At 43.3% G+C, this 27,381-nt stretch overlaps 1 protein-coding gene across 3 annotated transcripts in view; it reads right to left on the bottom strand.

The window, feature by feature from the left end:
• Positions 1-209: 209 nt before the first annotated feature.
• The window catches only part of spri (Src homology 2 domain-containing protein sprint), a 33,907-nt gene continuing 6,735 nt past the window's right edge, over positions 210-27,381 (bottom strand). For all 3 annotated transcript variants that reach the window (XM_084582237.1, XM_084582238.1, XM_084582239.1), the window contains exons 4-19: positions 24,762-24,902; positions 22,019-22,206; positions 19,947-20,038; positions 17,076-18,541; positions 15,030-15,174; positions 14,876-14,948; positions 14,399-14,501; positions 12,502-12,591; positions 12,048-12,163; positions 10,385-10,460; positions 9,086-9,217; positions 8,182-8,239; positions 6,512-6,756; positions 5,407-5,551; positions 4,208-4,282; positions 210-4,125 (exon numbers count right to left, since the gene is read on the bottom strand). In XM_084582237.1, the coding sequence (XP_084438363.1) occupies positions 3,992-4,125; positions 4,208-4,282; positions 5,407-5,551; positions 6,512-6,756; positions 8,182-8,239; positions 9,086-9,217; positions 10,385-10,460; positions 12,048-12,163; positions 12,502-12,591; positions 14,399-14,501; positions 14,876-14,948; positions 15,030-15,174; positions 17,076-18,541; positions 19,947-20,038; positions 22,019-22,206; positions 24,762-24,902 (3,279 nt within the window). In that variant the 3' untranslated portion in view covers positions 210-3,991. The remainder of the gene's footprint in view (positions 4,126-4,207; positions 4,283-5,406; positions 5,552-6,511; positions 6,757-8,181; positions 8,240-9,085; positions 9,218-10,384; positions 10,461-12,047; positions 12,164-12,501; positions 12,592-14,398; positions 14,502-14,875; positions 14,949-15,029; positions 15,175-17,075; positions 18,542-19,946; positions 20,039-22,018; positions 22,207-24,761; positions 24,903-27,381) is intronic.

The raw sequence follows: 27,381 nt of genomic DNA, 5'->3' as shown, positions 1-27,381 counted from the left end.
CAACATGTTTTGGATGCTGTATGTCATCCAAATTTATATGGCCGTATACTGTTTGTATGCACCAAATGGAGAAAATTAAAAATCCTCAAGCCATCTCATTCTTCCTGACTTTCCAATATGTAGCAAATGGTGTGAGTGGATCCAGCTCCTAAGGGAGAGCAATGCCCGTCCAATGCTAGCGAAGCACAACTCAGACAGGCGACAGACCATCATGCTTTGCCTTGGGAACTTTAATCAGGTATGCATGGAGCACAGCTAGATAATGTTCACCAATACAATATTCACATATGGTCATAATCTTTCCTTGTTTGCCTGCAAACAAGAACAGCTCTGTGCCAAAATATCAGTTTATGCTCCAAAACTCCAGCAGCGAAGAGAGAGAGAGATGCCATTGTCAGAACTGGAATGGCAAGCAGTAGAGAGCTCTCTAAATGCTACAAGTCTAGACTAAGCCATGCTTGCAAAGTGAAGGCTGTAGCAGCACACCACAGAAGAGAGCACACCTTGCACCGGAAGTGAGCAAGGTATGGAAAAAGTAAAAGGTGATAAAAATAGACGCATGTACAGCACTATCAGCACGGGCGGAAGTTTGCATAGGCGAAAAATGTTGTGCATAAAAACAAGCTCGCATAGGCTCTGTTGATCACAGAAAGGGTTGGTGCCAGGGAGATGGCTGAATATCAGTCCGCCCCCAGTAGAGTATTCACAACTATACTTGTCTTGAGACACCGTTCCTAAGCCTCAGATAAAGAACAGGACGAAAGTGCAACGTGTACCAAAACGATTGTCACAAAAATGTGAAACCATGGAACGAAAAATATCAAGGCTAGCGGACAGTCAGCACTTCCATACATACTGGACAGATTGCACATGGTGGCACCACAATGCATGCATAGTGTTTTCGTTGCTCCATTCGTATTTATATGCAGCACCTTTTAGCAACACACAACTATCTACACTCCCTTGTACATTAAAAAAATATATTCCCCTACAGAATTAAACATAATGTACAGCCTTGGCGAACCATTCTTAGCAATTCGTCACCATATGGTCTATCCAAGGACCAATATATTTGGTAAAAGTACTTTACGAGCGAACCTGTAAAGGGGGCCTAAATAAAAACACAACTTCCACAAGCCATTAAGCATTGAATAACATTAACCCTTTAAAGCCACACTGCTAGGCCTACTTTGAAGCCCCCAACTAAGCCCCCTAAAAAATTATCCATGCCTTTGAGACACCTGCTTGTCTACCTCTCATATTGCCTAATTTCTGCAAGAAGCAGAAAACATTGAAGGCATAAATTTTTTCAGATGCCAAAGAACTACAGTAAATATACATTAATTCTCAGAGAAAAACAAGTTTTCTTTTTTAAATATATGAACAGGGTCAGGTTGCAGGACTGGGAAGAAAAGTGAAATGCTTTGCCTTGGTTATTTTCAGGGGCTGCAATTCATAATTTACTAACGACTAGGACGGCGTAAATTTCTGTGCGAAGAAAAAGACTAAAAGTAAACAAATAAAATGCAGACAAGGAAACCACACCAATGTCTCAAACTGATAAAAGTCCGACATACACTAGGAATTTCTGTTATGCTAGCATGGGACAATGTATCAGCCACTGCTGAGCATGGCCCACAGCACAAATTTTTCATGTAGCTCACCTCTACGACAATGACAACAATAAGAAAATACCCAATACATTACAATATAATATTGTGCGCACTTAAAGGGTTAACACCAACTCGCAAATTTCCACTCAAAGCCTACTTAATTACGATAAAATTTCGATGAAGTCAGCACATTAAGGCTAGGCACCCCTTGCAAAAAATTAGATACACTAGATTCATGCCATGTACATTGAAGTCTGGCAACTAATCCGAAGGCAGCTGAACAGCAAAGGCAGTGTCTATAAAATGAGTCAGGAATATGCTTTCTGCAAGTGCATATACGATACTACACAAATTTTTTTATCAGCAGCTCAGTTTTCACTGAATGCTAGTAGGACTAAGTGATAGCCTTTTGTCACGAAGATCAAAGATGGTAACGACTTTGTTAGTCAAAAGTAAAACAACCCAGTTATATTACGTTAACTATTTGCTGAGCAAGGCAAAAAAGAAAAGCTTGCAAGCACCCATAACACTGGTAAGCTGCAAAGATATGTCCAGAATGAGGAACAAGATTTAAACAAAGCATATAGAGAAACACTAAGTGCAATAAATTGAGCGAGCAGACATAGTTGCTATGAGAAATGATTTGAAACTTACAGGGAATTCAACTTTCAATGGCTTATGAACTCTTTAGCATCTGCATTAAGCGTAAGAATCACCAACATCCCGGACGTCCAGTCCCGGGCCTCGGCAACAGCACAAGAGGTCGCTGACGGACTTAAACTGCTGGCCACCAGAAGCAGCTGAGTGCAACCCAAGACCGAGACCATCTAAATCACTGACAAAGTTTCATCTCTCTCTCCAACCTTAGTTTAATATTATGCAATGCTGTTTCCTTTATGTCTGACACAATTGTTATAACAATGCAATGTGACAGCCGTGTTCGAATTAAACTATTCATAACTAGAACTAAATCATTTGTTTAAGCATATGCCTGCACGTCTATGAGGTCGACACGCAACATGCATATCCTTTAGTGGCAGTGCACAATATTAGCAGCTGTTTCGAACTTTGTTACATTTTTTCAACACGGAATGTTGTCCACCACAAGCTATTGGTATGTTCTGTGCTTTTCCAGTCATTTACACATGCTGTATCGAGTCGTTTATTCCTAATGAAGGTTCATTTAAAATCCTCCCTCAACTAAGAGAATAAGATTCTTCTTTCATGCTAAATTGTTAGATTATTACATAAAGTGATGAATAATTAGCTTCTACTTTCCTTCCCACTGCTTATACAAAAAAAGATGATTTACTTAACAATATTTTTGCTAATGCCATCTAAATGTAAGAGAAAAAAACCCTGTGTTATTTAGGATCAATTTTCGGCCACACAAAGATTCAACCTGAACTACACAACCCGCAGTCACGATCAACAGGTGCATATAGCTAATGAACAAAACCGATCACAAGGCTTTTTTTTGTTTGTTTGTTTTCCAGAAAAAGCGTTCAATCAAGCAACATGCTTTATGTGTATATGTGACACCAGTAGTTTTTACCTTGTAAACTTGTGCCTAAATATAGTGAGTATTTGAACCCTGAGGCACTGATTAATGCCTAAATACCCTGTATTATGAAACCTCATCCCAATTTTGTTTCCCCTAGCACGAAAAAGTTCTCTGTGCCTACCTGCCTGTCACTGCAAAAACAAACCTGTACAAAAAGACTGCAAGCTGTAGCAGTAAAAAGAATGTACATGAGCTCAACTTTGCTGGCAGTCCACTCTAAACACAGTAGAGAAAGTTCAAAGTAACATCGACACTGGCCATATCAAAAAAGGTCCAAAATATTGACACTTCCTGGGCAGCAATCAAACCATTTCGTTGTGCGTAAACTACATGAGGCCCACGTATAGTCAGGAAATTGATAACGCTAACCAACACTACAACATTTACTTATCGAACACAACTCTTCTGGGACGATTGTAGGCAGAGATCGATAAGCCAACCACCCAGAACAAAACACAGAACAGCATTTCGCTTGTTATCAAGTAAAAGAATGTGAGTACCCACCCCAAGAAATGTCATTCTATGCATGGCTTGGTTGTCAAACAGAAGCTGTATGCTCACTGATCTTAGTGACAGTGAAACATCATGGTGTGCTTTCAGTAGCCCGCAGTGTCCTCACATGCATAAAGTTTTACACCGCCTTTTTTCTGTCTCACAGAACAAAGCGTCATGGTAGACAGTGCACCACCTAACCACCCAAAAGCAAAACATGCATCGCAAGAACACACTAGCACACACAATGCTGGCAAGTTTTGTTCAAGACCGTATGTTCGAGGGGCTTGGAGAAGCGGCTGGTTTGGCTGGCGGTGGTGGTTCAGGCTGGCTTTTCGCTGAACGGCCACACAAATTTGACGTCGTAGCGCTTGTAAGCAAAGCGGCAGTCAACGCCACTGGTCAGAAGGTCTGCCTTGATTGCCTGTGGGCAGTCACTGTCCGCCAACTGTGTTTCTGCACGAGGAACACACATCACAAGTGAAGGCAATTTGTTTCTTTGTTCCGTTGTGCCTGTCTTAATTGAGCACTCTCTCACCTTCTCCTTTGACTAGTTTGAAGAGGCCATAATCCTCTGGATTTGTGACCCTGAATTTGTGCGCTATCATCTTGCCTGGAAAAAAAAAAAAAAGACAATAAATAAAAGCATGAAGCCTTTGAGCTGCACTTAAAAGGGACACACGAGAGTTGCAACAGCGATAGTTTGGCTCACTATTGCTTGTCCAGCAGCAAAATACACTTTTAGTGTTTAAAAAAAATTAGGATTTAAGTGAAAATTGCATTTAAATAAGTGACAGCATAGCCTTGACTAAGGAGCCTGCAGGAGAAAAAAAAATGGCCTGATAAAACTGCAGTTTGTTTCCGAAAAAAGCCATTGATGGCAATACCCTGTATAAGCCTAGAATACAAACTGTTTTCTACAAACTTTTCTGCTCTCCCAAAATGAATATATATTCAGTGAAAGCAAAACAAAAGATGCTACAAAATATGTACTTTCTCTAGCATGGTTTTAAATATTGTTTCACTACCGTAACATAAATGTACTTTCTTGCACTGCTAATTTCGGTGCTGTGTTTCAGGCCCTTTCTAGAGAAAAAGTTACAAATGTGTAAAAAAAAAATAAATCATAAAAACTTTTGGAAAATAATTTTTCTCAGACTACAGCTTCTGTGCATTATTTTTTCCAATATACAATACACCACTGCTATGAAATGTTTTATGATAACTACCTCTAAAGTCCCGTTTCACCTGAACTAACTAAATCTGAAGACCAGCGGTCAATTCAACACCGGAATGTGGCTCCCCGCTTGTAACATGTTCTTGTTCAATGTAGGCATCTGTCTATTCAGGGTCCTCAACTTTTTCTATAAGTGAACTACATATCAAAAGGCATCGAGGAAGTCTTCCATGTCATGGCTTTCGTTCCTTCCTACCCAAAATGCATGCAAAGAGCATACGCAGTCCCTCAGGAAATGCTATAATTCAATTAATGCCTAGAGTGAAAATGCACCACGGGCATTTACAAAGTGGGCAGGTAAAAAGGTGGACGTTGGATGGAATATGCATACATTTAGGCGCTCTGAGAGCCCCAAAAATATTCCGTGGTACGCAGGAGCACACAGTGGAATGCAGTTTGAGAACTCCTGCCCCCAACAATAACCCCTCGTCGCATGTTTCAGTTCTTTCTTTTGCCGACTCGACCACAAAACAGTGTGAGAACTCCCTACGGACACTCACGGACTTCCTTGGCAGTCATGTGAGGCAGCACGGGCAGCGTCTTGGCCACAATGCTGCCGCTGAGCTCATCTGGGATGACAATCTGCATGAAACCCTGGAGGTCGGCCACTCGAGGGTAGCGGAACATCACCGGCTGCGAGGCCTCCTACAAAGTAAAGCAAGCATTAAAGTGCCATTGTGACCTCAGCTGAAAAGCTGCTTACCTGCCGACATTACTGGTTGCTGATCACAGGCAGCACAATACACTGGGCCAATATTTGTAAAATTTTGGCTATGTCCGGCCCAACATAGGGTAGTGCATTGGAAACATGGTAGTGCCAATATTTGGCTGATAATTTGTGCTACCTGGTCACGTCTGGGCATTGAAAACTGCTGTGTTGCAATGACAAAGAGGCTAAGCCACACTGCCCCGTTATCAAACACAAGTTTGCACCAGGTAGAGGGGACAAAAATATTTAATTTTGAATTACAAATTACTCAGCAAATAAATGTCCCTTGCTGAAAAGCGTGAACAGAGCGACAAACAAAATTCGCTTTGCGAAGGAACTGTGAAACAGAACAAGCACAAAAAAGTGCTTCCATTAGCGTCTCTCCCTTGTGGTTGTCCTGTATCGTGCTTCTTTCTCAAGGTGAATAACGTCCAACTTGCCATCTTGCTGCACAGGAACAACATGGAAAGCTAAATTTTTACAAAGAACCAACAACTGGATGTAGTAGACATTCACTGCGTCCCTCCAAACTTACTTGCACACACGACAAAAATTGTGATGGACATTTAAGCTCCGCCTTTAAGGGTATGATGCAATAGCAAAGGCTACCAGCCAACATATAAAGCCCTGCAATAACGAAGCCATGTAAATGTGCCTGCGTGGCCTAGGGATAATGTGAATTCAACTGTCCTGGCAGGCTGATTCTGATATCACCGTCTGATGTGAAAGGAGAGGCCCGAGCTGGCAGCTCCTGCCAAACGAAACGTCAGGCAACCCTAAGCTACTGCCTGCCAGCGCCATGCTCGCAAGTTTTCGCTCACTGTGTCAATGCCGACACCACATTTTTGGTGAATGGGGCCTTTAATGCTATCGCAATAATGTGGGAAAGTGCACACCTTGGACGAGGATGAACACTGAAAGGGCTGCGACGCTGAGCTAACAGCGGCTGCAGCGGCAGGCTGATCCTGACCATCACGCAAAGCCTTGAGAACATGGACTGCGCTGCTCAGGGTGGTGAGGTAGTAGCCGCCTTCTCCGGTGAGCAGGGAAGGGTGCAGCAGCCCCCACATATAGTCGGCCTCCACTTCGGCCGACACCATGCCACATTGCACCAGCACGTGCAGGAAGATGGGCAGGAAGTCTGCGCAGCACACAGCAGGCCCCACAACGCCACGTCAAAAGCTACTTGAGCAGTGCCCACCGCACTTCAGTTAGTCTCCAAGCAGAAATAACCAACAATGCTCGCGACCTAACAGAAATGCATGAGTAGGAACCAACTCTCCTTAGGTTCCATAGAACTAGGAAGACGTTTTGGATGTTCAGTCATTTTTTTCTCACATTCTTCAAATGATTTGGGTAGTTCTGGTGGTCTGCTCACATCTGCTGTTTCAACTTGTAAAACTGATACACTATTTCTTTTTATGTCAGTCTGACTCATAGTCAGGACTGAAATCTTGCCATCCAAAATGAGCTGTTTCGGTCACCACCTTCAGCCACTCGTGCATCCATTCCACTGCAGACTATGCATACTGCTGTGACATTAGATCCTACTCACATATTATGTGAAAGACCACATGACAATGCCATAAAGCCCCACTTAACCAGGTCATATTAATGTGCCTGCGTGGCTTAGGAGTAGCATGTCTGACTCGGGGGTTCAATGTTCTCGGTGGATTCGATTGCTAGCTTACTTCCCATTTCATAGTGGCTGTTCAAGTTGGTGGCATACGGTCACTCAGTGTATGGCTATGTCATCGTCCAATTAACCAGATGCATGACTATGATTTCATATGTGTACAGGGTCATCCATTTCTAGCTATAACATGGTCACTGCTTTCAAAGCGGCATTTCGTCTGACCAGGGCACGCAATAAACCTAAGCGGTAGGCCATTGAAGCCCCACTTCTGCGTCCCTCTGTGCTTGTATTGCTTTGCTTCGGACGCAGTATTGTTTTGAAAGCAGTGAATGTGAACTAGAAGTGGATAACCTTGAACACATACATATCCTTCTTATCCTCTGCCTGCATGGCCTAGAGTAGCGTTGCTAAGGTTTCCCACTGCACATACTCATCACAGTACGTTCTCTGCACCATATCACCTCTAATTCTTACATGTTAAAAAAAAAAATATCCACTTTCAAAATATACTGTGTTTTGTGACGAAAAGCAGTGGACAATAGCTACATTATTGGTTTTTCTTGATGTTTAGTGCAAATCTGTTAAAGTGAAGCCAGTCTGGGAGACTTCAACCTTTCCACAATGCAGCACCTCGCACTCTCCTACCATATTGTGCTGTAGCCGTAAACCCTCACCCTTTGTGCTGTGCATTATCCTATTTCCTTTGCCATGCCACAGTTTCTGTCCACCCCAGCCCTTCAGTGCACTGTCCTACCACTCAAATTACACCTCCCACTTTCGCTTGCCTTGTAGGCACCTATACTGACGTCACGGATCAGAGGGTTCCGTTAACAGCTACTGCTGTAAAACCATATCAGAAGCTCCTTCACACTGAAGCATCTCCCCACCCCAAAGCAAGTAGAGAGTCAGTCAGATCATGCCCCTACTGACCGTCAGCACCCAAGGATAAGGACTCGCTTTCGGGCTGTGACCGGCGGTCCTTCTGCACCTGTGGTGGAAAAAACAAGCCAATGTGAATAAGCGGCACAAAGAACACAGTCCAAGAACGCAACTGTAGAATCATACTCTGCAGTTCCGGAGTGGCTAGAATGCCACCACATAACCCTGACAGCACATACTGCAGGCAGAGATGTGGGTTTGAGTAAATGGTAGCACTCGGACTTGTACGTCCTTGCGGCATCTGAGGAACGTCATAGCAATCATGCCAGGTGAACAAAACTGCTAAAGATTTATGGTAATACTTAGATGGCAAATAAACTGCTCACACAAAAAAATTGCACGGAAGTGACAGACCCAGTGTTTGCTAAGACAGCTGTGCTCAAACATTACTGCAATGCATATCTAAGAAAGTCTATCACAGATCACGCTATAGAGCTTTCCACAGAGCGAGAGAGATACGTCAAAACTCTTCAGCTCAGGACTGTGCCAACAGTTTTCGCTAGCACTTTCACCGTGATGGCGCCAGGCGCATACAACAGTCCAGCAAGCAATGTGGCTACGCCCAGGGGTCCCTTATTGGAAAGGACCAGTATACACACAACAAAAGGTGCCGACAACGTCATGTCAAACAACTGCACTGTGAAAAAGCAGATAGCATTAGTATGTCCCAATGGTAATGTGCAAGCTCCCGAGACTACTGGCATGTCTTCTATTGTTCCAGGGCAAGAAAACAGGTAACAGCATGCAATGCTGTTTGTTACTTTCTATTTTTTTTTCTGCTCTTTTAACTAGTTCCTTACCAGAAACAAACCCATCCAAGCCAATGCACTGGTTTTATCACGGCCGTTTTCTGAGTGTACATAAATTGGCAGCTCCATGGCTCTAGGTGACTTACACTGCTGTAGATGACAGATATGGCCGATAGTAGGTTCTCCAGTTTCCTTAGCGGTGAGTAGGCCTTCTGCAGTTTGATCAAGAAGTGCTGCACCAGCTCCAAGGTGACGCCTCGCGGTGGCTCAAGGTCACTCTGGTTGCAAAAGGAAAATGTTGCAATGGACATATATTACACACCTGTTGCTACCAGGTTGCAGTACAGTCCTAGTACTAGTAAAGTAAAGTATACTAGTAAAGTTACGGTTGGACCTGAAATTCATTATACCGGGCCCCTTTTCCTTGCAGCAACTTGAAAAACTATCAGCATGGGAAAAAGAAAGTCAACTTCAGCTCATAAAATTCCATTAGACTGCAAATTTTTCAGCTTCCCTTGAAGAGGTAGGATTCCTCAAACGGCATTGATATTTCAGTACATATAAAATTCCAAACTTTAAATAGCTACCTCAGAACAATTTTGGGTAATTTTGCTAGCTAACAGTTTTCAACACAAAACCAAGAGCACTCACTTATCACAAAATTTTCTCCAAAACGGTTCACACCTTCTTCACCAACTCAATAAGGATGCTGCATTGCCAAATTCAAAAACCCTGTGTTTCACTGAACTGGCACAGCACAATAACAGTGAATTTTTAAAACTGCAAGTGAAGTCTGAGATGGCATGTGCAAATTAGCAAAATGTTCAAAAAGAAGCTGTGTTCAATTTGAATTAAATTGTCGAAAGTCATCATCGAATTGTTGTCATTGGAGACAATTTTTAACACATTGGGAGCTCTCATGAAATAATTCGAATACCCCAAATAGCAGTCATTACTGAGGTGAAGTTTTCATCTATATGCACCCAGTGCTGAAAAAAGAAAAGGAGGGGGGGGGGGGGGGGGGAGGGGGTTAACGCAATGAAAAGTCATCTTTGAAGCAAGCACTGGTATTGGCAAGAATAAATGGCAAGAACAAGCAAGTAGTAAAATGTGCCTTGATCTGAAACAATTTACAATTTAGCTTAGTTCATGGGATTTAACGTCCCAAAGCGACTCGGGCTATGAGAGACGCTGTAGTAGAGAGTTCCGGAAATTTTGACCACTTGGGGTTCTTTGAAGTGCAATGACATTGCACAGCACATGCCATGGCCAGTATTCATCTCACATCCTTGGGCACAGCAGTAGAGTGCCACGACTGCACAAAATGCAAACAACATTTAATATTATTTTTTAAAGAATTAGCTAATAAACTACTGGGGTGAACACCGCTACTTCACTGATGCGCAATACTGACAGCTAACCATAGCCTTTAACAGTTCTGGTACCTTTATTCCGAGTTCTTGTGGTGTTTTGCTGCGAGCATACTTGATGTTGTCCGAAAGCAACTTCAATGAGCCCGACCTGCAAAACGACAAACATGCTTTTCTGTAATGCTAGAAATACATAATTGAAAATACTGTGAATGATGCAGGTTATATGGCAGTGACTTCTGAGTGCCACACTTCTGCAACACCTCTCCGACAATTCCCTGCAGAAAAGATTTATTTGTGCTTTGACTGAAGCAGTCCCAGCTGCATAAACCAGTCACTTCCTAAGTGCTTTCATTGCAGTATAGTATTTAAAAAGTGGAAGCACTGTGCAGAGTAACTGCACTGCTATTCTGACAGCACGCAGCACCCTCTGGTTGGGCCAGGAAGTGTTGACAGCCATGGTGCAAATCATGCCGAGCTTCATACAAAATGTACGAAGGTAGTGATAACTAGACCAAAAAACTGAGTGAGTTGGTGCTCTTTCATGTTGACATAGTGTGAAAAACAGACAAAAACAGCGCTTGCATCATGTAAATTCCGCTAGCTGCTTCTATGGTTTTTGCTCAGTTTGGTTTATATTAAAGGAGTGCAGAAGCATAATTTTTGAGGTCGTGTTTTATTCTTTGTAATGATGCCTAAGACATTACTGTGCACGGACCGCCCTGTCACATTTGCCTACAACTGTTGAATAAATTAAAATCGAATTTCTTTTCTCACCTGTTTCGGTTTCAACAGCTGAGCGATGGCTGTGACATCACAGTCAAGTCTAGGTCACGCGAGGGATGAAAATACAGCGATATAATCATTGCTGTGCCATTTGAATTCACTACGATGGTAAAGCCAGCCTGCCTCAAGAACAGGAATCACTACAAGTGAAGAACCAGCGATTATAACGCTGTTTTGTCATGCTGCGCATCAAGACATGATTATGACGTCACAGCCATTTCTCAGCTGCTAAAACCGAAATTGGTGAGAAAAGAAAATTCAATTAAAAATTATTTAGCAGTCGCAGGCAAAAGCTGCGTGTGGATCGATATACAGGAATGACTTACACATCATTAACAAGAAGAAAAATGTCACCAAAATTTGGCGTCTATAGTCCTTTAACATCCCCAAGTGGCTCCGGCTATGAGGGACACTGTAGGGGATAGCTCTGGAAATTTCAACCACCTGGGGTACTTTAACGTGCATCGACACTGTGTAGTATACAGGTTCCTTGCTTTCCACCTCCTTCGAAAAGCAGCCAATGTGGCCGAGATTTGACCAGGAGTCCTTGGTTTCAGCAGGCGAGTGCCTTGACCACTGATGAGCCGCCGTGGTGGGGTGGTTCTCGCTCTAGTGATAAGTAGACCATACTGGCATGGTAAATGTTCACTGCATTTACAATGTTGAAAGCTATCAGTCACACATCTGCTATTTGTAAGGGTTAAAAAAAAATTAATTTTTACTGCATTTATCCAAAGCAAAAAGCAAACACTTCAACTGTAAAAAAAAAAAAAAAAAAAAAAATCAACCCTTGCCAGCAAAGAGGCCAGTCAAAACTGTTGTAACACACAGTACTCCCCCCACTTTTTTAAGCACAATTTTATTTAATAACACTGGCTCCATAACAACAACGAAATACAATGCATCAACAAGGTTATTATAATTTCACAGAAATTATGGAGGCTCTACTCACTGTGTGTACTGCTTGACAAAAAGCTGGTACAGATATCGTCGCAGAGGCTTGATGACCAGCCGGTGCAACGACACTTCTATGATGGCGTCAATGTTCATGAACTCATCCGGTTTCAACTGCAGAAATACATAAACGAATTTCACTTCTCAACACAATAAACTGCATGGCTCGTAAAAGGAGCGTAAATGGCACGCTGAAGTTCAATCAGTAATGTAACTAAACTATTACATAGTAACATCTGGTATGTAACACGCATGCACACTATCCAGGTTACGTTACGAACTGCGAATCTGTTGCTCATGCAGCTTTATGTTGAGCTGATGGTAATGCAACAACTAGGTGGCCAAGACATCATGCCTCTATCTCAGACGGGCCAAGACGAAGTGATCCTCAGTCTTAAGAGCTTGCCAATGTCCCCACATGTTATCAGCACAAGCTGCTGTGCCAAACTTGCCTTGGACTGTTCCTCCTGGACAAGCTGCTCAAACTGGCCCTCTCCATGCTTCAGCAAATAGTTCTTCATGCCGCTCATGAACTGCCGAATCTGTAAACAAAGGCAACAGAAATGTCAGGCACCTAACTTCGACCAATACAGCGGATACTATTAAAAGTATTATGTTTTCGAAGCGCAGCTCTGTTGCAGGAAAGTACAACCCTAAATTGATATATTACCAAGCTAGAGATGCTCAAACTAGGTCCTGCGGAACTCTTGGGCTTCTTAAGGTGCTTTTTCTTTTGGGGGGGGGACAACCGATAGGCCATCGTTCATACATGAACGATGCTTTTGCATGCTGTCAAGCTCAAACTGTTGAGCGCTGGTATAGTTAGTGACATCTAGAAGCTACGTTGAGATCAAAACTTTCAGTTTTAGCATAACTTGTTTTTTTCTCAGCAGGGGGCAATGAATAGCAAATTTTTATCTGGAGCGTGGTGCAGCTCAACGGAGAAAAATGCCATCAACCTCACATCAGGCCATGCAAAGAAACCAACCACATCACCTGTGTAATTCAGTCTGTTCGGCTGCAGATTCTCTCTCTCTCTCTCTCTCTCTTTCTTTTTTTTTTTTTTTTTTTTTTTTTTTTTTATCAGACTAGCAGCCAAGATTCGGAAGATGACCATGCAAGCCCTGATTCCAGCTCGGACAATTATTCAGGTCACCTGGAATGCCAACTAGTGGCTGAAGGTGAGCGAACCTTTAGTTTCTGCTTGGTCCTGAATTCGTACGCCTGATCACTACACGTCCTCACAGTTTTGTCTCCGTATGGTAAGGTTTCCGAAACCTACAGTAACAATCAGCTGCTTGACCTAGGTGTACAATCTACTTGTGAAAACACTTAATTCACAATTATACTCTCGCAAACGCTTTCCAAAGCCCTTTTGGTATAGGTGCGGTAAGTGAGCAAAAACTCGTGTCTGTAGCCATTTGGCACAGTGTGGAACACTTAGCACAGCAGTTCCACCACTTAAAATGGATCATGCAGCAGCTGAAGCTGTGCACCCATGAGACAGTACCAAAGACAGGTTCAAATGCTAATGCGTACTCTTCCAAAAGAGTCGCACTTGTCACCTGACTTGTTCCTTGCATTTAGGCATGTGCTGAGTTGAGGGGGAAGAAGAGGAGCATTCTTTGATTGCCAACATCCTCAATATATTATCAAAGCGAGCTTAAACCTTTTTGTGATGCGCTGACAAGTGATAGAATATTGAGAGCTTTCGTGCTTCTTCTAGCCTTAGCAAATATTTTGTCAAGGTTCAATTGAATTTGGGCATTTTTTGAAGTGCTGTGTGTGAGATTACTCAACACCTTTAGAAAGCCATCGTGGTTCACCAAAAATAGACTAAGTATCCTTGTACACCAGTCAATGCTAGTTCCACAATAGCTTCCCCCTTTTCATCACACCCACTTCAAGACCATTTTGGCATTTTATGCTGAGTACAAGTAGATGAGTTCAGTTTTCAGCTACAGATGATGCACTCTCATGCAAGAAAAATACCAACAAACCAGCGTACAGATATTCCAGCGCATACTACAAGAAACTTGCTAGCCCAAATTTATCGACAGCCATCAAAGCTAAGACATGCTTTGTAACTGAGCTGCAGCTTCAGCCCGACCAAATATGTTGTGGGAAAATTCCCCCCAAAAAGGGCGATTTTAACATTCTAGATAGATATTTGTAAATTTTTTTTTTTTTTTCACATACTTCAAAACCCATCTGTTTTTTAGTCATATCCAAAAGTATAAGCAACACAAGATAACCTTTAGCAGCTAGTGACAAGAAGACACACCCCAGAAGACAAATAAGACCACATGACTAGCTGTAGCCAGTACGGGATTTAGGCAAGGGACTTACATTCCGCATGACAACTGCAGGAGAGGTCTCGCTGCTCTCTCGCGTGCACTGGATGAAGTTCTCTATAGTCATGGCAAACGTGGTGTTCCTCTCTTGCACCAGCCTGGTAAGCAAAGTGGAGACAGCATCAACAAGAAGCTTGCATTTCATCCCTCTAGGAACACGTCTACTTTGGACTTTTCAAAAATGCCAGAGTATTTTAGGCTACGGCTGTTGCGTCTGCTTCAAATCGCAGAACTGCCATGAGTGCTAGTCCTCTAGGTGAACAATACTGCTGAAATAAGCTGTTTAGAGCAAATAAGGAGCACATATTCTCCCGATTTTGTCGGTATTAAGGCCTTGAAAACCGTTATGAGCAATAAGAAATGGACTCTGAAGACTAGCGTCCCCACTTTTGCTAACTAGGAAAAATGATTTTGTGTATTTTAGCACTCACGAAGCTTGCTACTATAAGACGTATTCTGCCGTTTCCCCTACCTGAATATATAGCTCCTCACATCAGCACCGACAGTAGAGTCTCTTTTGTACAGGCCACCTAGTTTCCTGGAAGCTGAAACACAACAGCAACAAGATAGAATATGTGACATGAAGCTAGGCACTGCAGGGGTGTGTTGGTAATGCAGGGACGCACCGAGAAGCATGTCCAGGTGCTCCTGGAACCGGCTGGACCGCCTGTGTTCCAGTGCAAGGGTTGGGCACTCGGACAAGAGCAGGTCTTCACCACTGACTGCCGATACTGTCTCCAAGGAGTCAGCGGACATCTTTGGATCTTCAGCCTGCAGGAAGGGCAGACATTTTATTTTCTCTAGTTGGACTTAGGTATGCTAAACTATGAAGGCGATGAATAAAGTTACCCTTAGTGCTTCAATGGTCAGCCAAGAACAAAAGAAACACCTCGAAATGACAAAAGCGCTACACACAAGAACACACAGCTCTATCACACGGGATTAAGAATGTCGCTAGCAGATATGGCGTTCGAGTCATGTTTTTTGCCCTCAAAAAGCTGTCAAGGTTAAGTCCTCTGATTAAAAGAAGGTCAAAGCATGGCTCAATCAAAAGAACAAGGGGTTGTGGAGTTAAGCACATCTTGCCGTACACTGATTGCAAGGTAGCGGTAGTTTACAACATACTTTGTCATGCGATAAGAAATATGTGGGCCAGAGTGGATGGCGCTTAAATGTGTGGCTTGTGGAACATGCCAATAGCCTTGATAGAGGTGACACTTCAAGCAATTTCAAGGCGCACTGTCAAAACTGCAACAAACACACAAGAACAAGAAGGTATGCTATTCATTACTCTTGACAAGCAGTGTTATGTTCCGTCACCAAGATCGGTTAACATGGGAGATACAGGACATAGTGGTATCAAAATAAGAAAATACGTGTGTTAGTGATCCACCGGTTTGTCTTTCCAAAAGGGAGATAGATTTTTTAGATACACGAGTGACGAACGCGCGGTAACATTTTTCTGCGCGTGGGATGACACGCAATCGCTCGCGATTGGTGATCGTGCGTGTGTATGTTGAAGCTTCCAAATAAATCCTTTTAGTTGCGACTAAGCAGTGTGTCTCCTTCGCGTGTTCATGTTTAGGAGATGAATATATATCACCATGCTTAGTTTTCTGCCTTGATTTAACTTAAATATTTTGTAGGAACAAGCAACGGTGAGAGGCTTCTTCCATCATGGAAGTCCATGATGTCGACGGAAGCAATCTGAAATGATAAGACACTTCTGAATTGCCTTCCTCAATGACAGAAGAAAAGCCTCAACCGCCAGAAACATTTTGCACACATCTGCATTCCTCCCCATACATTGTGTGAGAAAGAATTCGGTTATTAGTCTGAATGACTGATTCCTCGCTTGTACGAGGAATCAATAAACCAATTCCAATTCCACTTCGAATTGTTTATCACAGCTAGCCTGTTTACAAATTAAATCACTGTTATCTGGCATCCTGTGCCTGTTTTGTTGTTTCAGCACATATATAACGAAATGCACAACTTTTTGTTTGTCTCGTCTTGCTCAACAAGACAAGACAAACAAACAAACAAAAAAACATGCACAAATGTTTAAGATATCAACAATTCGCAAAAGAACAATGTTCCTACATGTTCAAATCAAGTAGAAAAAAAATCTAGGTATGTCTCTCATTTCAATGAACTTCTTGCCCCAGGTGTCACAGAGGTTAAAAAAACTGCCTTTTTATGATGCCAGGAAGAAAATCAAAATGACATCAGCTGTCTAACAAGGACAATAGAGTGATACCACAAGTTAGGAAAAATCTGGGCACAATAAAAGTGAAAGATAAGGGTAAAAGCCTGGTTTTGGCCTCCAAGATGCTGCTCATGGCCCCAAAAGGTTACACTAAAAAAGGCACTGCTGTTTTGCATGCCTGCTTCAACAGCTTAGACACTGCTTATCCTCGGTAGAAGGAAAGGTACTAGGCTAATTCCATGATGTACAGGCGCGGACATAGTAAACGGAGCACGCTTTACCATTCGAATTAAAACCCTGCCTTCTGCATTGTAGATAAGAAAACATTATTTATCCAAGTGAAAGCACACTGGCATCTACAACCGGTTTGCGCATACGACTGCCAGTTTCAATTACAGACAGCGTATGCCATGTATGCATTCAGCCTCAAAATTAATCCAGTAATTCAGACGTAGGCCCTGACCTTGTTTTCTGGTGCTTCCGGAGAAGAGTCGACCAACCGGAGGAGCCGTTCCCAACGCAGGCTGTCCCAGGGTTCACAGAACTCGGTCAACGCATCATCTTCACCGTGGCTGTGCTTGCTTGCAACATCAGTGGCAACACTCTCCGCTACTGACACAGTGTCGAGGTTGTCGTACCGCGATGCCCTCAACACATTGCCTTCCGTCAGCGGTTGGGCTGGAGTCACCATCAGGTCTGGTACAGAGAGGCTAATGATCTCTTCTACTGTCGACAAGTTGCCCTCCAGCCCACCTGCATCGGAATCATCCACATCGTCGGTCGGAAACTTTGGGTCTCCAGCAGCACTGTCATTTTCCTCATCATCACTCGACACAAGCCACTTCCACGATGGGTCCACTGACCATGACCGGCCACACCGACTCGGCGGCCCGTCATCTGAGCTGCCGTGCAAAGCCGGAGCCGACACTGCCACCAAATGGTCAGAACTGCAGGAATTCGTCTCATCAAATGTGGTCGTCAGGTCGGAAGATCGCAGGGTGCTGCTTCGCAATGAATGCATGTTCGGTTCTGAATGTCGAAGCAAGGGTCGTTCCCGCGGCGCTGCAGATGGTGAGAGCTCATCGATCTGTAGAGGTTCAACTGCAGATGTCACAACGAGGAACAGGGAGTCCACCGGTTCACTGTAGAAAGGGCTGGAAAACTGGCCTGGCTTGGCTGCATCGCCGACCATGCCAGGCATGGAGCGAGACAAGTTCCGTGTCTGTCCAGTCATGTCCAGGCCCTCAGGTAAGGAGCCCCCATGAACTTCTGTCTGTGTAGACTGGCACACAAGTCCCTCCGGCTTAAAAGTTGATAGCACCGGAGCTGGACTGTCAGCACCACGTCCATTTGCTGTGCCCCATATGTCTTCATAGTCACTGATTTTGTCAGCAAGGCTGCTAGAGTAGTAGGTCTCAGGTGAAGACTCGGGGAGTTTTCGCCGCCGGCGCGGCGATGGCTTCTTTAGGCACCGAGGTTTTTCTTCATCCTCTGACTTGTTTTTGTTGGGTGCTGCTTTGCTTGGCACAGTTTTGCCAGGTGCATTCTTCCTAGGTGCAGCCTGAGCGGGCACTGCCTTGGTTGGTGCAGTCTGAAGAGACTCTGTGGCTACATAAAATGCTGACCTGCCAGCCACTTCGGAGACGGCAATGGCTTCACTTTTCACAATAGAAGAGGGAGAGGGAGGGTCCGCAACCTGCATTGCTAGCTCACCGACATCAGCCGTGGAATTTTGTAGTGGAAGGAAGCTGGGCCTAACTGCGGCCGCAGGGGTGGTGACCGCAGGGCTGGCTGACACAGTCTGCTTAAAGCTTGACACATGAACGTTGGCATTGTGGTCTGCGTTGAAGGATGCCTGAGAGGAAGCACATGAGTTGTTGGACCCCAGGCTCGATGAGGCAGACTTGAGTAGACTTGACACCCACAGGTCTGAAAGAAAATGAGGATGAAACCAGAACTTAGGTTAACTGCTATGTTAATGCTAAAAGAGCTCACACACTTACAGATGCTAAAACCTTTCTTCCAAAAAATTCAGCCACTTTAAAATTGCAGTGAAGCTTTGCTACCAGCCAATTCAATCTCCATAATATGTGAGCAGGCATCATTGAAAGAACACAGCATTTTAATTAAATTTCTGACTAAAGCATGCTAATTAACACAAAAGAAACACGAATCACCATTTGGGCAACTCAATACTGCATTTCAGTCCTTAATGAATTATTAAATATTCGATGCATTTGAAACGAAAACCCTTTGCATAATCCTGACTGGTAGAAGCATGTAACGGTTAACACAAAGATTGGTTTGGTTTGTGGGGTTTAACGTCCCAAAGCGACGGTTAACACAAAGAAACTAAAAGCAAATTAAAAGGCACAAACATTATGCATAAGCCTAAAATGAAACAGTAAATCAAGTATGGAATACTGGAGTCAAGGCAAACCACTACGGCATTAAGCAAAGAAGATGCGCCATTGCTACACAACTGAAGGAGTGCTGTCGTATACAGAATATTTGCGAGGTGTCTGCAATGGATGCTGAATAGAGGTTCCAATGAAGCCATGCTTAAATACTTATACTGCATCAGACAACAGCATAATCAATTCCCTTGGACAGTGCACCAAAGCGGGCCCCAAATGGAAGACATCACTTTTCATGCATTCGCCATGTAAGCACAAATTTGTGGTGACCTGTCTTGAGTGGCACATTCTTTGCTGGGAAGAAAAGTGTATGTTTGGCTTTCGCCACAAAAAGCTAACAAAGAGGGCATGAAAATAAACTTGACCCATGACTTTGACTTTGGCTGACAAAGCTGCATTCACTAAATACTTCCGCTTTAAGGAACAGGCTCCAAGTCCAAACTTTTGCGCATAGTGCGAATTTTTTTACTGAGGTCTCACTTTCATCTACATATGGTTACATAAGATCCGAGTGACACATTGTTTTGCTAGAAAGCATAGGATGGTGAAATCAACACTGAATGAACTTGCATATACGACTGAGGTATCACATAAATTTCAACCCTAGATATATACCCCTTCTAACTGACATCTCATGTTCTTTTTGGAGTAAGGCTATCTGAATGGCAGATCGGCAGCAGATGCTGTACCAAGGTCGCTCTGTGGAGCAGTCAAGATTGCTCTGCCAAACTCAGCAGCTTCAACTTGCAGTATATGTGACAAAGCTATGCTTCCTTCTGACACTTAACCATCTCCTGTTTCGTAGCAGATGGCATGCACGAGAGAGCACAAGGAATGCTGGGTACTTCTTTAATCTTAGAGTGAGGGGACCAGTCTGGATCTGCGACTGGAATTCACCAGCAGTAGTGCACACATACCTTGCCCCAGGAGAGAAAAAGCAGACAGTTCCTGCCGCGTTGACGCCTGGAGCAAAACTGTGGGTAGGCACAACTGTACGGGCAACTCGTCACTGAAAAAATACAAATGTTCCCCTGAAGCGAAACACTAGTTACCTTTTGGCACATTCGAAACATCTCTGCAGAGGGCCTAAAAAGCACTGCTCTAGTCTTTCCTTCTAAGGACAAAATCTGCCACAAACAAATTCCGCAACAATGAATGCTTGCACTGCTTATCACTAAGATACACTTTATCACTAGTGCTCCAACATTGTGTGAGACAGGAAAAACCCAGTTAGTTCCCTGTTCTTTTCAGACCTATCTACAAATGTGAGGAAGCTGCAAACTTTGAAACCATTCCCAGCTAAACCACTCCCTCCAAGAATGACAGGCTGCATATCCTGGCAGCACCCCAACTCACTACCATTAAACAGCTAACTTTATCAATTGGATTCACACAAATGTATTTGCATTCATATATGTATCTTAGTGCCTGTAAGCTGAGCCCAGTCCAAAGTCCATCACTGACAGAAATCATTATCAGCCAATGAAACAACCTACAACAATATATCTGCTTGCCCTACCTTGGTGCACTACACCAGGAATTCGATTATGGTTCCCGTGCAAGCAAAGGATATGATGCAAAGTTCTGTTACAAACTTCGCTATGCGACCATTCTGCTGTGCACTCTATTCAGTTACTTAATTCCATGCCACTCTGTCAATGTAGAAATATATTCATTTATTATTCTCTGTCAGAAAACATCAGTCATAAGTAATGCAAACAAGCACACTGTACATGAGGCCCAGTAAATAAAAATGAAATTGATTTCACCAATTTTATATTTTAGGTTTTGTATTAGCATTATCTTTTTTTATATATATACAGTTTTTACTGTAAGTTCTTTTTCCCTCCACTGAGCTTTCGTTTCAGAGTGACCTAATCAAATGCAAGATACACCAGACTCCCGGTACTATGAGCTCGGTTAAGATGAATTCTGAAAAAGATGAACGCAAGACCACTGGTTGGTTTTGCGATAAGCTCAATGCAAGAAAAATTATTAAGATGAACTGTTTCATGTGTCCCCTTTTTTGGTTAAGATGAACTTTTTCAGCGACCACCAACAATGGTAACTTTAAGTAACGACGCTCATTGGATGTCTGCGCAGCACTGTCAGGAAAACAGGAAACAGTAACGTCCTTCGTGAAAGAAGGTGCACCCCTACAAAATGGTTTTGGAGAAACATGGAAACTGTCTTTTGGTTGTTGGTTGGTTGGTTTGTGGGGTTTACCGTCCCGTTTACCGTTACCGTGTTTTTCGCCTCCATCGAAAAACAACCGCCGCGGCCAGGGCTCACAATCCTGCATCTTTGGGTACTGTAGTTAAGCGCCCTGACCACTGCACCACAACGGCGGGACGAAGCTGTCTCTTGGGGGCAAGCTATCTATCTGACGCAAAAACAACAGGGCACCGTCACGCTTCAGCATCGCGCGTGTATCACAGGCCCTGTGCTACCTTCCATAGGTTAAAAGATGCGCTTGTTGACCTGAGGCTTAAAAACTCAGGGCAGCATTTTCAACTGACACAGCACGCATTATCGCTGTGCAGAGGTGGATGCATATCGGCACTAATGTGGTGTGGGTAACCAGTGTGCTGCAGATAAAGTGAGATAGGAAAGCCACACGGCTACACTGCTAGCACATTTGAAGCGCTTGGGAGTAGGATGGAAAGTAAAAACAAGGAAACAAAACAAAACGTAGCAGCTGCTGTGAGACAGTGAAAAACGAACTAGACAAATGTCATTGTCCACCAGAATATGTGAGCTGGTTTCATGCTTTCTTCAGTTCACTTCACCACAGTGAAGTTAATATTCTGTAGATCTCACATATCTACTTTAGGGGCACTTCTGTTCACGTTAGCCCTAAAGGCAGTCTGCTGCATGTGCACTTATTGTTACTATGTCTTGTTCACCCCCCTCTGTACTAGCAAAAAGGGCTTCTAAGATACATTAATGAAATACAAAAAGAGAGGGAAACGGCACATGCAGAACACACCAGCACTGGCAGTAGTGGCAGACCAGCACGGGTATGGAGGCAAAGTGATTCTCGGAACCCTCCAGGCAGTGCTTGGCGTCGCCAGTGGCTTCGATGAGGTAGTGCTCAATGTAGGGCCCCACATCAACCGGGAGACGGACGGACAGGGCCAGGGTGCCCTTCTTGCTCGACTGGCGCACAATGAAGTTCTGCCAAAGACAAAGCAACAACAATGAGAATTACATTTCAATTCACAGCACCCACATTGGAGGTCGAGATTAAACTACGAGTTCAGGGCTTCCACTAATGTTTAAATCAATGAAATGACAAAATTTGCTCCGCACTGCAAGCGCAAACTGTCACCAGGCAGTGAAAACAAGGACAGGATGGGAACTAGGCAAAATACTTTGATGACACGCATTTAAGCAAAGAAAACGAGAGTGAGAACAGGAGTGATGAAGCTCAGTTTGCCCAGTTTCTTTATTTCCTTTCTTTTTTCAACAATAATGTCCCCATGATAAGCCACCATATTTTTTCATACCACAACTTTTTAACATGAAAATGGAAATTAAAACCACTTTGCCTATTTCTACACAAAATTCATCAAAGTTTGATGTATGCATGCAATAAATTGTGGCTAATGTCTCAGTGCCCATTTGCAGATCTTTATTTATCCCCCATTCAGTGATGGCAGAGGATACTGCCAATAGCTTATGTGACCAGCGACACCCCGTTTTGTGTACCGTTAAGTCCTTAACTTTCTGTGTCAGGAAAATTCCACGAATTGGAAATAAAGAACCTGCAAAATTCCAAAAGAGCTGTCAAATAGCAGTTCAAGGTGCACATCGTGTTATAGTTCATACTAACATATGAACACCGTGTGACTACTTTTTCCCTCTCAAGGATTTCAAGATAGCTGAAGTGATCTTGTCCAGATGACTAAAGAGTCACTAGGATAAGCCAGCTTTTTTACTTAGGTTGGGACAAAGTGCAAATATGCCTAGGAGAAATTAGCTATGGATGCAGAAAGAGAACGCTCTGAAAGAGTTGAATGCAGCAGCAAAAGCAAATAAGGACGGGCGCAGGACTGGAAAGACTGGAACATTTAGCAGCAGTAGCATGATGGTGACAGCTGTTGTGATGGAGGCTAGGTGCACTATACTGCTGAAGGCTTGGCTTCATTTGACAGGCACGTGCATCCAAAATGCTGCATCCTAAATGACGCCGACATATCTCCTCCTTCCGTATGTTACCTACTGTTCCAAGTTTCATTTCTTATAGGTCTTTGGCTATGGTTGGCCTGAATAGTGTGAAACTGAATTATAACGACAATAATATTTCTTATAATACTTTCCTGCTATCTCAAACTCAGGCCTGATGTTACATTCATGAAACCAAAGTAAAATGGTGATTTTTGTTTTTTTATTTAGTGTCACCCTAGTCACACCTGTGACAACAGTATCAGAAAAATGGATCTCCTTGCTAACATGTAATTAAGCAAAAATGATTGAATCCATAACTTTTCGTGGGGTCATAAAAAACTGGGGGCCTTATATAGATTGCCTGGCCACTTGGCGTTGCTGCAATATATTTACAGCCTTGAGATGTATGCAAATATTTAGATACCTATCTGAAAAGTAAGACCGGACAAGTGGACCTTTTATATAATTAGTATAATTATAAGACACCTTCAAACACTGACGGCTGCCAATATTTTTTTTCTTCTCTGCTTTTAGTTCGAAAAGGGTACCACAGCAGGCCTAGTGCAATTCTCACTAAGTTTCCCAAAATGTCACCAACATTGTGCTTCCATTCACACCATTGGACTCAGGCCAGAAAATCAGGAAGTGGGCAATTGTTAGCACACAGTTCCCGCAACCCACACCAACAGTGCTGCTGATAATGGCAGCAGCTATCATAATACACTCTTCTGGGCACTTTTTAAGTTGATAAATTGTGTAGCCACCTCCCATGCAGATAATCTGATAACATAGTTCCTTTTCTGACCATAATGCACCTCTGTGGAGGACACACTGAGTGCAGTTTGCAAATTACAGTTGTCCAAGCTGGAAGTATTAGTGACCAGCAGTATGATTTCCCACTCCCTATTTAGCATAATGTGCAACAAAAGCACAACTCTTCTATAGTGAAAGTTGTTGCGACTGAAGGAAGAAGGAAAAGAAAATGCACGGGCCTGCTACTGGCTCTGTAGCTGAGCCACCTCCGCTGCCTCGTGTGGACAGAAGACAAATTAGAGAAGAAAGAAAATAAAGAGGGAGAGAAAAATGCGTGCCGCAGCAGCCGTCGTCCACCACCTAAAGCTGGGTGCAATGACGGCCTACAACAGATAAAAATTCGGTGGCAGGGACCTACCAGTCCCAGCCCCGAAGGGCCAGGAGCAGCCACCCTCCACCCGAGCTCTAAGGCTTGCCCTAAATGTAATATATAAACAGTGCGTAGAAGAAACAAACACATTAGACGAGTGCATCTAGCACAAACACAAGCATCCAGTATGAAGCTCCTGCATTTGTCCATGTCTGCTGCAGTTACTTGCCCAAGTTGATGTTTCTCCGGTACGCCATTTGCCAACCCTCAAGAACATGCCTTACGCTGCTTGCCAAAACTGGTTGGCCAGACCCATTTTGCTATATTCTCTGTCTCTTCCAACACAAAACTCTTTTGGTGGCTGCTGGCATCAGACTGGCATGAAACTTATCTCACAAACATGTTGCGTGAGAAATTTACAATCGCGGGAGCCACTCACCCCAACTTCTTTGCCTTGCAAATAGTGCACGGCCCCTGTGCGGCCAACGTCTGGCAGGAACCAGATACTGCTCGTTCGAATGAGCCGTTCCAGGAGGGTCATCGAACAGTGCACATCATCCGTACTGCTGGTCGAGGAACCCTGAAGAATTTCACCACACTCTTCAGGAAACACACAAAGTGACCGTGCAATGACTTGCTCTTAAAAGTTTGCACACACTGCAAGTGTTGCTTAAACTATAAAGCACTTAATTTTCATGAAGGTGAAACATGATTACCTCACACAAAATACAGAAGAATTTCGTTAATATGTTCTTGGTTGATACGATTTTCCTTTCATACATTCAAAATCGCGGATAGTACAAAATCTCCTGTAGACTATTTCTCTCCCGGTTCATATGCTGCCACATAACACGATTTCCCGGTTACTAATCAAAATTTTGATAAATTGCGGTCATATTGCAGCGTGCACTAAAGACAAAGACACGCGGAGGTGTGGAAGGAAGAAACAGCGCGCTAGCTCAAAGACCGACTCAAACTCTGTTTCTGGATCCTGAGCCCTGCCTCGGAAGCAACTGCGAGGGTCCTCATTTACGAGACATTTGGTGGAGGTGCTAGGTACGGCTTGTAGGGGGCATCCGGTGCATGAAAGTTGTGAAATATGCACGGCGATTAACCGGACATGTGCTAACATGGGAGGGGGCCGAACCCTGAGGCTCATGAAATGAAAAACTAAACAGCGGCACTCACCCACCACAGTTGCTTTTCAGGTCATATGTTTTGCGAACAATATGTTTTCTTCTTCCCACATTAAAAAAAAAAGTGTATCAACAAGGTTTTAGTGTATACAATGCTTCACAGCAATACAGCACATTGTCCATCTGGAGCGAAATGCAAACTGCTTCAGAATTTAGGAAGCTGTTCTTGCTTGCTTCACCATCTATGTTTCAATCTGAGCTTGCAGTCAAGATATTAAACATTTCCAGGCACCATCACAACATGCCACCACACCTTCAATAAAAAGGCACAGAGAAAGAAGGTAGACAATTTGGCGGTTTTGCACATGCTCTCTTCCAGCTGAATAGGTACAGCAACGACAGCATTATTACCCTTTATAATACAGGTCATACATTTTTCTTGAGAGAACAACCCCTAACTGCAAAAGCCAGAGCCTGTTAACAGTGCAGTGATGAAGGCATAGACAATACTGTCCACGCACTTTTCTTTACAAAACTAAGGATGAAATCGTTCAGCACACATATGGTAGCAAGAAGATTATGGCTGCCCTTTGGGAGGTAGCAAGAAAAATAACCCTTAAACCCTTATAATCACAATGCAGGATGCCAAATGGCAGCACTGGGCCACGAAATTTTTCAAGTCCATACAGAAAGCTCCAATTTGGTTTCTGCACAATTTCTGGCATTATTGAAAGTCAGCTTCTTTCCTGCCTGAAATTAACAAGACCATACCTCAAGTCAAGTCATTTAAAGCTTTCCGGCACACCCAAATAAGCAGAACTATAATTTGTTGCCCACATGAAAGTTCCTGTAAGCATTAAAGCTGCCTACAGAGGAGTGTTTGAAGCTGGGAAATGCAATGCAGAATGGCAAAAGCAATACGGAGGTAGATACATTATCAAGAGAATAAAAGGCAGCAGAACATTTCACGCTCCGCTCATGTAAAATGTGAAAAAACAATGAAGCGATCATGCCTTTGTAGATGTAAAGCATGTTAAAATACGAGCCATTAATTTAAAATGTTTATAAATGTACTCGCATTACACGAATATGTTTCATGGAACTTTTTGTTAGATTATGCAAACTGCAAAGTTAGTGTAACACACTGTACAGTCATATCAATGACAAACTACAAAATGCGGCTGTTGGGCAAGTCAGTGTATAGGGCAAAGAGTGCTCAGGCAGATCTCTGAAGCCACATGAGCATGAACATACACAAAATTGGCTAGCTGAAGAATGCAAAGCTGAAAGGTGGGCTCACTGGTAGAGATGCATGGCAAAAAACTAAACACTTTCTGCATCCTGTGGCTGCTGCATGTCGCAAGTTTCGACTTAGCTGGGACACGGTTTAGTTTGTACTTTGGAAGGAAAACAGAAACAGTTGTGTGCCCATACTGCCACAAACTATGTACTGCAATTTTTATTTGTTCAAGCTCATGTGCTGCCAGGACTCAGCTTTATCCCTTTCTTTGTTATGTAAGATGCGCCGAGATTTACCTCATATGATTGCAGCCATGCACAACTGCTTCCGCATTGCTCCAACGACCTGCAAACGATCTGTTTACCTAGATGTTTTTTTTGCCAGGGTTTGAACTAAACCCTGCTGCAGGCATTTTGCAGTTCGACGCCTGCCAAGCACATTTGTTCTATTGCCATCGCCAAGCTGGACAACTCACTTGTGGGTACAAGTCAAACCAATAAAGCGTTTCTTTAGTGAGCCTTTCATTGTCTTACAGAGGGCACTTGTACTGCCGTCACGACTAAGTGAAAATATGGCGGGACATGGAATGAGTTCAGTATTATAGGTAATCATGGTTGGAAAGGTATGACTGGACCTGAAAGCTCGAAAGAGATGCAGTAATTCAGATAGGCATTCATGCTTTA

Source organism: Amblyomma maculatum, chromosome 10 (assembly GCF_055883805.1).
Source record: "Amblyomma maculatum isolate TAMU_Amacu chromosome 10, ASM5588380v1, whole genome shotgun sequence".
Classification (NCBI taxonomy): domain Eukaryota; kingdom Metazoa; phylum Arthropoda; class Arachnida; order Ixodida; family Ixodidae; genus Amblyomma; species Amblyomma maculatum.
This window is presented reverse-complemented; position numbering and strand designations above follow the sequence as displayed.